General features: G+C 43.0%; 1 protein-coding gene across 4 annotated transcripts in view; it reads right to left on the reverse strand.

Annotated features, from left to right (window-relative positions):
• KCNIP1 (potassium voltage-gated channel interacting protein 1) overlaps positions 1-13,101 on the reverse strand; it is a 345,736-nt gene continuing 332,635 nt past the window's right edge. For all 4 annotated transcript variants that reach the window (XM_043596102.1, XM_043596098.1, XM_043596108.1 and 1 more), the window contains 5 exons: positions 11,854-11,924; positions 11,026-11,133; positions 5,483-5,587; positions 4,521-4,583; positions 1-859 (listed from right to left, as the gene is read on the reverse strand). In XM_043596102.1, the coding sequence (XP_043452037.1) occupies positions 812-859; positions 4,521-4,583; positions 5,483-5,587; positions 11,026-11,133; positions 11,854-11,924 (395 nt within the window). In that variant the 3' untranslated portion in view covers positions 1-811. The remainder of the gene's footprint in view (positions 860-4,520; positions 4,584-5,482; positions 5,588-11,025; positions 11,134-11,853; positions 11,925-13,101) is intronic.

Genomic DNA, 13,101 nt, shown 5'->3' on the forward strand with positions numbered 1-13,101 from the left:
TGTAAGAAATAGTTCTGTTTATTGATTAGAACATGGTATAAAATTACAGCAATTTTCAGGCATTCTGGGCTTTCTGGGAGGGGCATGCAGTGCTGGGCTCTAGCAGGAGATGGAGTGAGGGCATGGACCACTGGGCATTGGCTCTCTTCCTGGGCACATTAAGGGACTTGCATTACCAGCACAGATGCCAATGTGAGAGAGAATTATTGGTTCTTTCCTCTGGAAACAAAGGATGTGGGCAATTTGTGTCACCAGACAATGCCATGCTTAAGAATTCAGTTCTAGCCTACATATGTTAGGTGCTGGCTCTCCCAATCTAGTCATATACGGATTCATACTGTTCTGTGTAATGCTCGTTCTTCCCACCAAAAGAAGGGAAACAGGCACGTCGGTTTGGGAGGCCATCAGAGGATGGTGTGCATTTGGCTCAGGTCATCTTGCTTCCAGATGCATCAAGATCTGCTGGAGGCAGTGGGCTGGGGCACGCAAGCAAAAAAGTGTGCACTACTGTAAGCTCAAGCAGAGGGACCTTCCATAGGGCAGCAGTGTGAAGAAATGAGCATGCTTCCAAAACAAACCCAATTTCATCTTGTCTCTCTCAAGAAGACGCAGAAGGAAGAGCTGGCCATCAGAGACTGAGCCATATGATGCTGGGTTCCATAGAAAGTCTCCAGTGGAGAATTCTTTCAAAATGCAAAAGGTGTTTCTGTCCCAAGAGTCGGTGTGTAAAATCAGAACGAGGGCAGAGCAAGGTGTTAAGAAGTGGTTGTTCAGTACAACGTCTCTGAGAGCCAGATGGCTGGGTTCACAGTTACATGACATTTTGGAATAGCTGGAGGGACCTCATGATGTTGTCATCCTGGGAAGGGAGGAAGGGGAAAAGAGGACAGTTAGAACTCTCCGAGGATTTTCCCTGAGAAGTTCTGTTACGGTGAGCAAGTCTCCAGCATGGGTTTCTCGTGCAGAAAGAACTCTGCAAGGGAATGAGAAACAGGGGTGGGGGCCCAGAAAGTAAGCAACTCAAGGCAAGAAGCACCTTCTCTGGCCTTAAGAAATTTGTAAGAAATAAATTATCCAGTGAAACAGTGAGTATTGCTTCTTTTTAGAAGCTCTGGGCAACTGCATTTTATCAAATGATTTTTCTCCATCTACTGAGGTGATTGCATTTTAAAAATTCTATTATGTCATTAATTATATTGATGAATTCTTGAATGTTAAACCAATCTAGCATTCCTGTAATAAACCCTATTTATTCTTTTTTTTTTTTAACATATTACAGGATTTGATTTTTTGTACCTGTGTCCAGAGGGAATATATTAGCCTGAAAATTTTCTCACTTTGTAACAGCTTTGTCATGTTTTCTTATTAGGGTTATAATAGCCTCATAAATCAAGTTGAGAATTTTTTCTTCTTTCTCTATTCACTGAATTTGTATGACATTAACATCCTTTCTTCCTTAGAAAGAGTTTGAAAGAATTTACCAGGTAAGACATCTGTGTTTGCCATTTTCTTTATGGGAAAGTTTTATTTATTTTTTTAAAGCATTTTTTAATGTTTATTTAATTTTGAGAGAAAGAGGGAGAGAGAGAGAGAGAGAGAGAGAGAGAGAGAGAGAGAAGGAAGAGCAGAGAGAGAGGGAGACACAGAATCTGAATCAGGCTCTAGGCTCTGAGCTGTCAGCACAGAGCCTGACATGGGACTCGAACTCACAAACCGTGAGATCATGACCTGAGCCTAAGTCAGCTGCTTAACTGACTAAGCCACTCAGGCGCCCCTATGGGAAAGTTTTAAATTAAGGATTCAATTTCTTTGACACACATAGGACTATTCAGATTTTCTATTTCTTTTGGTGTTAGTTTTGATAAATTATATTTGTAAGGAGTTTGTAGACTTTGTATGTTGCCAAATTTATTGAATAACTGACTTTTATCTTTACGATGTCTGTAAAACCTGTAGTGTTGTTACCCTTTCCATTCCTGATATTGATAGCTTGAGTGTTCTTTCTTTTTTGTTTGAATCAATCTTGCTAAGCATTTATCAGTTTTATTTATTTTTTCAAAGAGGCAAATTTTGGTTTTATTGATTTTCTTTTTGCATGTCTCTATTATATGTTCTGTATTTTACATTTACATTTTTCTATTGTATATTCCCTAGGAAATAAGTATTAAATGTAGAACATGTTTGGCTATTAAACAACATACTTCTAAGTCCGTGGGTCAGAGAAGAAAATATTTTGAATTAAAATATAATGAAAATATGACACATTATAATCTATGGGATCTAAAGCAGTAGTTAAAAGAAATTTTATCCCTCTGTATGCACGTATTAGAAAAGAATGGTTGAAAATAAATGATCTAAATCTCCATCTCAAAAAGCTAGAAAGAAAACCTAAAAATTAAATTAAAATGAAACAGAAGGAAGAAAATAATTTACAGCACAAATGATAAAGTAGAAAGCATACCTATAATAGAAAAAAATCAACAAAGAGAAAAGTTGATTCTGGGTGTCTGAAATCTTTTAAAAGTTGCTATACCTTTTTTTTTTAAGTTTATTTATTTATTTTGAGAGAGAGAGCATGAGCAGGGAAGGGGCAGAGAGAGAAGGAGAAAGAATCCCTTTCTCTGCACTGTCAGTACAGAGCCTAATGTGAGACTCAAACTCACAAATGGAGAGATCATGACTTGAGCCAAAATCAAAAGCTGGACGCTTAACTCACCAAACCACTCAGGTGCCCCTAAAAGTTTCTAGAACTTTTAAAAGAAGTCTATGGAGTCAGGCTGTCTAAATTCAAATCGTGGATCTGTCATTTACTAGCTGGGTGACCTTACTCCCTTTGTGCCTCAGTTTCTTTATGTTAGAGTAGCATCCATCACCATATATATCTATGGGTGGGTGGTGAGCAAGAAATGAGTGAATTAATGGAGAGCAATAGAGGTTGCTAATGTGAGAAACTAAACAAATTTGAAAATTTCACTCACCTGTTAAGCAAAGTCAAAAAAGCACACTTAAATAGGGCATAGGATTTAAAATTAGAATGAAGTTCAAGGGGATCCTGGGTGGCTCAGTCGGTTAAGCATCTGACTTTGGCTCAGGTCATGACCTCAGAGTTCATGGGTTTGAGCCCCACAGGGGGCCCTGCGCTGACAGCTCAGAGCCTGGAGCCTGCTTTGGATTCTGTGTCTCCCTCTCTCTCTCTGCCCCTCCCCTGCTCGCACTCTGTCTCTCTCTCCCTCTCAAAATAATAAATAAACATTAACAAAAAAAAAAAAAAAACAGAATGATGGAGTTCAAGTTCCATCTCTGTCACCTACTGGGCCTTAGCCACATCTCTCAACTTTGCAATGTCTCAGTTTTCTCTTCTTTAAAATGTGTATGATCAATACTACTGTGCACCCAGTTCATGATGATTAACATGTTGAAATATTTCTATCCTTGTTGGTAAGTGAGCCTTCCATCCAGCATCTGTGCCTCTGGCTATCTGGTAACTGGCACAGGACTGCTGGAGCACCCAAAGTTCCATCAGCTAGTGGGTCGGCAAGCTTAGAAGGATCCCTCTAGGGCACAGCTCCTTGACCATGAGGTCAAGGTCAGTTAAGAGTGGTTAGTTCTCAGTCCACTCTCATTATAAAACATTTTGAATATCACGACCAATGCTAAGCTCGTATAGCGCCACCACCTCTCAGGATGGTTGTGAGGTTTATGCAAAATACCTGAAACTTGGTAGGTGCTCAGTATGTATTGATAACTTCTCCTCTGCTTTGTGTATCTGCAGTTCTTACTGGGTGAGCTCAGAGTAACTGTACTTTTCTGAAATAAATGGGGGATAGAAATGCATTTTTCTAAAGTAGATAAAAGCAACTGTTTCTAGTTCAATTGCTGGCAGAGGCTCTGGGCTAGTCTATCCTTTTGCAGAATGAAAATGTCTTCCAAGGACCCACAGGATCAGGATCAACTGAGTGAGTGTTAGAAAAGCAGTGCCTCGAGCCCTGCTCCAGACCTACTGAATTAGAATCTGCATTTTAAGGAGATCCTCAAGGAGGTTGGTTTGCACAGTAAAGTCTTAGCAGCGTTGATCCCCAGGACATTTGTGTTAAAACAAAGATTTCTAGAGCCTCGCCCCCAATCTAGTGTTCATTTTCAGAATCATCTGGGCAATTTGGGGGCACACCATGGCTTGAGAATTACAGCTTTAGATTTTTTTCCCAGCTACCCCCTCGAAGTCTGAGGAGTGGGTCACTGAGCTGGAAGCCTGTTGAAAAAGCAGAGTGTTGTCCACTTGAGAAGCCTATGGTTTCACAGAGAGCCCCTTGGCCTTTCACATCCCCCCCACAATCCTTCTCAGGCTGTCTGGCTCAGCCTGTGTTTAGCCAAGACCAACCACAGCCCAGCTCTAGGAGGGGATGGAATGGAATTCTACCTGAGGTAGAGAGGGTATCTCAGCTCTCCCTTCTGCAGGGCCCCAGGCCTCAGATTTTCTTTCCTGGATCTAGTATGTTTTGTGCTCTGAGGTCTCTCCTTACCTCCTGACAGGATTCAAGAAATTCGTCTAAAGTCACGATGCCATCTTTATTTTTGTCCATTTTCTGGAAGACACAACAGGAAGCACTTTAACGAACCTGGTAATCTGCATTCCAGAACTTGCTCTTTGTTAACCACCTTTGCCCCGAGAATTCGGGTGGTCTTTCACTGGCCAGACAATCCCACCCAACTCCCTGGTTACAGCATTTTGAGCCCCATAAGCTTCCTTAAAATTGAGAGACTTGTTCCAGACTCTCATTGCCTCATCACCAGATTATTCTGCTGATACCCTAACGTGTGTTCCCCAGACTCTCCCCCAGCCTGTCCACCTGGCAGAGAGAACACTGCATGTGAGAGGTTCGACTTCTGTCTCTGTCACTTACTGTGTGACCTCGAGTGAGTCTTTAAGCCTCTCTGAGTCTCTGCTTTCCCCATCTGCGAAGTGAGAGGATTAGACTAGAATGAGCTGGGACATTCTTCAATACTCTACCACTCGCTTACTTTCTTATAAAAACACCACTGTGGTCATGCTACTCTTCCACTCATGGAATAACTATAGTCACCCAAGCAAGACTGAACTCTTCAATGCAAGACCTCACACTCCAGCCCCTCCTCGTTTCCAATCTTATCTCCCATTACTCCCCAGGCATAAATGCTTAACACTTACACAAATGTGTTTAATGACGTCTTCTCTGGTTACTCTGCTCCACCAAGAATTTGTATGGAATGTAGAAGCTGTACTGTAGCATTTCTATTTCATAATACACTTCCCTGTTCCATTGTCTAGTATATACTTGCTTGCTTAATGAGATCATCTATTACTTGAGGACGACGCATTTTGTAATTCTTTTCTGTTTTCTACAATGCATAGGACAGAGTAGGACACACACCACTTGCTCAGAGGCTTGTGGGTTGGCTGGTCTAAGTTGGGCTTAAAGCTCACGCACGATGTGTGTGCACTTACCTGGAAGAAGACATCCACGTGCTGCCTTGGAGTGTCTTCTCTGAGCACGGGATATGTGTATTTCCCCATCATGTCATAGATGGCTTTGACAATGTCCATCATCTCCTGGAGGATATGGAAGCACAGTGTGAGAACATGAGGTCAGGCTCTTTTTATGTGACACTTTGGGGCTCCTTGTCCCCCTTGTGATTGAAAGTGATTAAAAGGACTCTCTTCAGCTGATGAGAAGGGCTGAGGGGCTATATTCTGAGAGGAGGCAGTGGGACATTCTCTTTGCCTTCAGAAGCTCTTGGATAGGTTACCTTTTCTTAAGCATTATCCTCGGTGAGGGGTTATATGGGGGGTTGGGGTGAACATGTTTGTGTACTGATCGGCCCACACTCCATTTTTGGAAGACCCTCTCCCTACTCCACAATTCCCTTGAATGGTTGGCCTGGGTGTCTGTGTTTGTACTGGGTGACCTGTCTCTGTGACCACTGCTAATTTGGAACAAAGGTGGACGTCTGACTAAAGCTGGGCTACTCTGTTTTTCTCCCTGGAGAAGTTTAGGTGATGAGGCACAGAAACTGTAATCAGGAGTGATAGAACCCTGGGACTCGAAAGTCAAGTGGCGTTGGGGCCAGAGTTAGTGCCACAGGCAAGCCATTTCCAGGTTTTAGCTGAGGTTGAGTGAAAACAGACATCAAAAACTTGTGCAGAAGAGTAGAAGTTCTGTGAAGAGGAGAAGGGAGCGAATACAAAGAAAGTAAAGAAGAGAAAAATGCAGGGAGAAAGAGAGGAGAGGAGAGTAAGGAGTAGAGAAAGGAGAAGGGAGGTGGGGATGGGGGGAGAAACAGACACCTGTTCCCATGAGCACATACATGCACACCCGCACACACACACACACACACACACACACACACACACACACTCACACTCTCACTCACACTCACATATACTCACACATACATACTGTATACTCACATACACTCAGGCTTTCTGAGAAAAACAGTTGAAGAAGACAGAAACAGTAACAAGGACTCAAGAAGCCGCAGAGAGGCAGTGTCTCAGAACCCTTACTCTATAGGCTAAAACCTCCTCTTGCACCTCCCCACCCTTCTGTTGCTAGCAACTTGAATCTGTCATTCTTGCAGAGGAGTGTGGCCATCTTGATCTCAGCAATGCTGGAGGAGGGTGAGGAAACAGAGGGGACAAAAGGGGGGTGGAGAGAGAGAGGGAGACTAACAACCTTCTAGTTTCAATAGAGTTTACACAAGTTCCATCAGACTAACTGTATCTTTATAGGAAATCTCTCAGCTTAAGCTGAGTTATTTTGATGATTTTTAAAAAAGTTTATTTCCTTATTTTGAGAGAGAGCATGAAAGAGTGGGGGAGGGGCAGAGAGAGAGGGAGAGAGAATCCCAAGCAGGCTTCACACTGTCAGTACAGAGCCGATGTAGGGTTTGAACTCACAAACTGTGAGATCGTGACCTGACCTGAAACCAAGAGTTGGATGCTTAACTGACTGAGCCACCCAGGCGCCCCTATTTTGATGATTTTTTATATTTGTAACCAAAAGACCTCTTTCTACAAAGTCATTCTTGTTTGATGGGGTCTGATAGATGTTACAAATGCTATCATGTTTTCTTTCTAATCTTTCAATGCTTCTGGATACAGAATAAGTGATCATTAAATATTTATTAAAATAGTTAAATTGTTCTTATTATTAGTTTATAGATTTGTTTCCTCAAGACCGTGAACTCGTGAGGACATGCTTGCTCCTTCATTGCTAAGGTCTCTGCATGGGCTGGGAGCCCAGTAACTGGTGAGTGGGTCTGTGATGTTCTGATCACGCTGACCAGGCGTGGTATTCCATGGCCCCTCCTCCAAATGCAGGAAATAGGGTGCAGGAAGGCAGCCTTGTCTTTGAGATATTTGAAATAGTGTCTACGGAGACCCAGGGGACAGACTCTATCTTGGGGTCCTTGTCTGCTACTCCTCATTCCGGGTGTTTGTATTTGTTTTTAACCTATTAATTTGGTTTTAACCTATTTTGTATTTGTTTTTAACCTATTAATACTTTTAGACTTATACAAAAGCTGTAGGAATAGAACAGAGCATGCACCTATACCTTTGACCCAGGTTCTCCTAATTTTAATTTGCAAAACCACAGCACAAGGAAACTGACAGGAAACTGACCCAGGAAACTGACATTTCTACAACAATGCTACAGTGCTATTAAGGAAACTATCAAGCTTATTCACCTCTCAACAGATTTTCCCCTAGTGTCTTTTTTATGGTTAAGGATCTCTCATCCATCTAACTGTTGTGTCCCCTTAGTCTCCTCTAACCTGTGACCGTTTCTGATTGTCTTTCAAGAGCAAGGCACTTCTGATATGAAGTGTCAGTTATTATGCTGATCAGTTATTTTGTAGAATGTCTCTGCTCGTGTTAGTTCCTGGTTTTCTGATGATTAGGTTGAAGTTATGCATTTTTGACAAGAATACCAAATCAGTGATATTATATCCTTCTTGGTGCATCCTATCAAAGTGGTTCTTGATATATCGTGTTAATGGCGATGTTAACCTTGATCATTTGATTAAAGGGGGTGCCTATCAAGTTCCTCCCCTGATCTTAGTTTCTTTCAGTGGATCTTGCCTGCAAAAATGATTACTGTGGTGTTTGCCTAATGCTGACTTTGTATTTCCTTTATTCCTTCTTTATTTATTAATTAGAATTCTTCTTTAAGGAAGAATTGTCCCTTATCCCCTATTTATCTATGAATTCAATTATTTATTTGAGTACATATTTATTATTTATTTGAACACATTTGAATACATATAATCTATAATTATATATATATAATTTAGTAGGGACTCATGGATGTGTTCTTTATTTTATACCTTATAATCTAATACTAACTTTTTTGTTTTTTTTTTAGAGGTAGAGTGTATGTGCAAGCAGAGGAGAGGGGCAGAGAGAGAGAGAGAGAGAGAGAGAGAGAGAGAGAGAATCTGAAGCAGGCTCCACGCTCAGTGAAGAGCCTGATGCAGGGCTCGATCCCACAACTCTGGGATCGTGACCTGCGCCAACCAGAGTTGGGACACTCAACTGACTGAGCCACTCCGGCACCCCTAACACTAGCATTATTAGATATATTGCTCAAATTGTTCTGGTTTTGGTGATTAGGAACTCTTTCAGACTTATTCCTGCAGCTTTTTGACATGTCCCAGCCTTCCTCTCTCCCCCCTCTCACTACTTCTTCCTTCCTTCTTTCCTTCCTTCCTTCCTTCCTTCCTTCCTTCCTTCCTTCCTCTCTTTTTCTTCTTTCTTTTTTTCTTTTTTTCTTTCTTTCTTTCTTTCTTTCTTTCTTTCTTTCTTTCTTTTCCTTCTTTCCTTCTTTCCCTCTATTTCTCTTTTTTCAAGCACCCCAGTACATTCCAGCACTACAAGATACTCCAGGCCCATCTTGCATTTTCTCGGTCCTAGTCCTGGAATCACCCACTTCTTGAAGGAGACTGGTTCCTTTAGCTGGAGAATGATATTCAGACACCAAGGTCTGGGTGCGAGGTGTCCTCATTGCTGGAGGGGTGTCATTGTCTTAGACCCTCCCAAGAAACAGAAATGGGAAATAAACGTCTCTACCCATGGGTTTATTTTAAAATGTAGGCTTTGTAAGTCCTTCATATCTGCATTGTTATAGGTTTCTTTCCTGAGTACCTTTTATAAGAGGAAGGATTTAAGACCAATTTTGATTGCTGTCTCAGGATTCTCATTGCCTATAATTTGGATGAGATTATCTCCAAATGATTGTCAGGCGGAAGATCCAGCTATCTTTTCTAGGAAGCTGCTTATCCACACTTTCTTTTTCTTTTAAGGGGTTCTTTATTAATTCTGCCATCAAGAGAGGTCTGATGGGTATAAATGGGAACAATATTGTCTGGTCTACAAACAAGGAAGAGGGAGCTGGAGATAGTGAGATTATGCAAGTGATGGAATTATGGCTGAACCAAGGTTGACAACCGTGTTATAAGTCCCATTTTAGGGTCTTTTCTTTATCTATTTTGTAAAGTAGTATTTGAATATTTTGTCATAGCACATATTTGAGTATGTACAGAAGCATTACATTCTTTGAAAAATTGAGATAATATTATACATACGATTTTTTTTTTTAATTTTTTTTTCAACGTTTATTTATTTTTGGGACAGAGAGAGACAGAGCATGAATGGGGGAGGGGCAGAGAGAGAGGGAGACACAGAATCGGAAACAGGCTCCAGGCTCTGAGCCATCAGCCCAGAGCCCGACGCGGGGCTCGAACTCCTGGACCACGAGATCGTGACCTGGCTGAAGTCGGACACTTAACCGACTGCGCCACCCAGGCGCCCCAACATACGATTTTAAAAGATGAATTTTTACATCTTAATACTTTTGTATGATCTTAAACGGCCATCTGTTATCCCATTACATGTATTTCTTGGAATCCACTGAACATATCTGTTATTAGTAGATATTAGGGTTTCACATGTGGGGGATCATTCATCACTTGATTTTCAGCACCTAGAACACCTAATAAGCCCTCAAATATATGTTGAGCAAATGCACGACTGAATGAATGAAGACTGAATGTCAGAGGGAAATTTGCAGGGCTGGGGTGAGACCTGGAGATGCTATTACTCTAGGCACTGGGCTTGGCACGCAGAAGCTCAGGGAATGGGATGTTACAGGATGCTATGTCCAAGCTTCAGCTGAGATACCAAAATACAGTAGATACCAAAGTGAGTTTTGAGACAGACCTGTGGGTATTTCACTGGCTAGACACCACAGGTGGCTCTGAAAGTGTCAGGCAGTGAAGACTCAGACATTATTTGTGATTTGTTAAGAGATGGCTGCACTTGCCATCGTCCCCTTCTGTGGTTTTATTAGTAGGCAAAATAGATTGTGGCCAGTGTGATCCTATTGCAATCTCCCTTCTCTCTTCTGGATGATGTCTGCAATTCTACCATTCCAACTTTTAGCTTTTTTTTTTTTTTTTTAGTGTTTATTTTTGAGACAGAGCGCGAGCTGGGGAGGGGCAGAGAGAAAGGGAAACACAGAATCTGAAACAGGCTCCAGGATCCAAGCTGCCAGCACAGAGCCTGATGCGGGGCTCGATCCCACAAACCATGAGATCATGACCCGAGCCGAAGTCGGACGCTCAACCGACTGAGCCACCCAGGCGCCCCTCCAACTTTTAGCTTTAATTTGTGACTATTAACCTATGAAATGTGAGTTCTCCTAGGAAGGGTAACTCTACACAAAAATCATTTGCATTCCCTTTGGAATGTACACTGAATACATGTGACCCAGTGACAATAAATGAATCTGCTTAATCCTTTCTTGAGTACTTGGGGGCAGGGCAGGGTGGGGCAATGGGGTAGGTCAAAGGTGACCAGGAATCTCTCTGTTAGCCCCAAGGCAGATCCCTCCTCATTCAGACAGTTTCATTCTCCAGACGGGGCTGTTTACTGTTTAATTAGATGCCTTCATTGCGCCTCCTTCGTGACCCTGGGCTCAGCTCACTTACCTCTTTGTTTATGTATCCATCTTTATTGATGTCATACAAATTAAATGTCCACCTTAGCTTCTCATGGACGGTTCCTCTCAGTAAAATCGACAGAGCAGTTACAAAGTCCTGACAAATGAAAGAGGCATTAATGACATTAACCACCAAGCCTTGGGGTGGGAGGAAGCTCTGTCTTTGGGTCAGACTCTATGACTGCTTTTATATAGTGGTATCTCCCATGTCCTCTGTCTCCTGAAGGACATGGCCAAGCTCAGCGAAAGTGCCCCCCTTCCATTCCCTACCCTGCCCCATTTTGGGGGGACAGAGCGTCCTTGAGGAAGAAAGTATGTGCTGACATTTCCAGACACAGGTAAACACAGCCTCCTGTGGCACTGCCCTATCCCACGGCTGCAGTTAGCCTCAGAAAGGCAGTATCGTCTACCACCGGAGTTCAAATCCCTCTGTTACCACTTCCTAGCTGTTTGACCTGGGAAAAAACACTCAATCTCTCTTTGCCTCACCGTCCTCTTCTGTAAACTGGTAATAAATAATAGAATACTACCTTGTGGGTTACTATGAGGATTAAATGAGTTAATACATGCAAAGCACTAGTACAGAGTCTGTCTCGTGGTAAGCTCGGTGTGAACGTGAGCTGTTACACTCTTTTCCTTAGTCCCTCTGAGGCCCTGAGTTCCCAGAGGGGTGGGGCAGCTGCTGTTTCTCTATCTTCAGGAAATGTTTGTTAAATGGATGACAGACTGAAGCATCTGAGGACCCAACTGTCCCATCAATAGCACACAGTTTAGAAGAGGAGATGGTGAGGACCCCAGGACTCTGAGACAAGCATACCTCGAACTTCACGGAGCCTGTCTGGGTGGTGTCGAAGGCGTGGAAGAGGTAATGGGCATACATGCTGGCATCTGAAAGGCACAGAAGGAAAGGCAGGTGACGGGAGCCAGGGCTTCACAGAGGGAAGGGAGAATGCTTGGAAACAATAAGGAAGAGAAGAGGGTGCTGCTGGGGTGATGGAAAGGAGGAAAGGCAGTGTGGGCAAGCCCACTGTGTAAACAGGGACCCATGTGGCTGTCCTGGATTTTAGGTGGAAAGTTCTTAGGACAAAGACAAGCTCTCACCCTTACATCTAGCCATCCCCGGAGGAAGACCCTCCTGCTGGTTCACATGGGTAATTCTTGGTGGGTGAGTGATGTGGCAACTGTGGGAAGAAGGCGCCCTTCTGAGTGATGTGCAATGCCATGGAGTGAGTACTCACTAGGGAGCAGACAGACCTGGGCTTGGCTAGCAGCTCTCCCCCTATGTAGCTGTGTGAACAGGCATCTAGCAGAACCTCTCTGAGCTCCTCTTTCCTGTCTCTGTACAAAGGGATGTAGCAAAACCTATCTCTTGGAATTTTTGAAAAATTATGTTAAACTTTTCACATAGTCACATCATCTTAACCATCACCATTCCTGCCAAATGGTCAAAACTCAATAAACTGTGGCTCAACAGAATTCAACAGCAGTGGTTCTGGGGTCTTCATGGGGTGAAGCTGCTCCCCAACTTGCAGAGGGGCCCTGTACAGGGTCCCACACTTAGGAGGGCCCCATCTGTGCCAAAGAGGCCCATGAGAGACAGAGCTCAAGAAATGTTTGGGACACTTGGATCTCCATTTCATCAGGACCCAGGGAAGGGATCCTGCAGGAGATAGCTCCTGGGGGCAGGCAGTGAAGTGGCACGTGACTCATAGAAGCCTTGGGAAAGAGCCATTGATGTCTTAGGCCCATGGAGGCAGAGCAACTTCCTTCAGGAGTCAGGCACAGCAACAGAGTGTCTGTGGGCCTGGCACACTCACTAACCTGGACTTCTATGCACAGCTTTATGTTCCCTACATCTTTTTGGATTCATTTATTTCTACAATCTCTGGTATTGAAATTATTTTTCAAAGTTTCACCTTGCCCTCAGCTGTTGTAAGGAAAAGAATGGAGAGTGTGTAGCAAAATGGTGGAACCAACATGGCGGAGCTTTACATCAGACACTTATGGGATAGAATCCTGCTCTGCTACTTACTGGCTGCGTTATCTTGATCTTGATCTTGAGTGA

Source organism: Prionailurus bengalensis, chromosome A1, assembly GCF_016509475.1.
Source record: "Prionailurus bengalensis isolate Pbe53 chromosome A1, Fcat_Pben_1.1_paternal_pri, whole genome shotgun sequence".
NCBI lineage: Eukaryota > Metazoa > Chordata > Mammalia > Carnivora > Felidae > Prionailurus > Prionailurus bengalensis.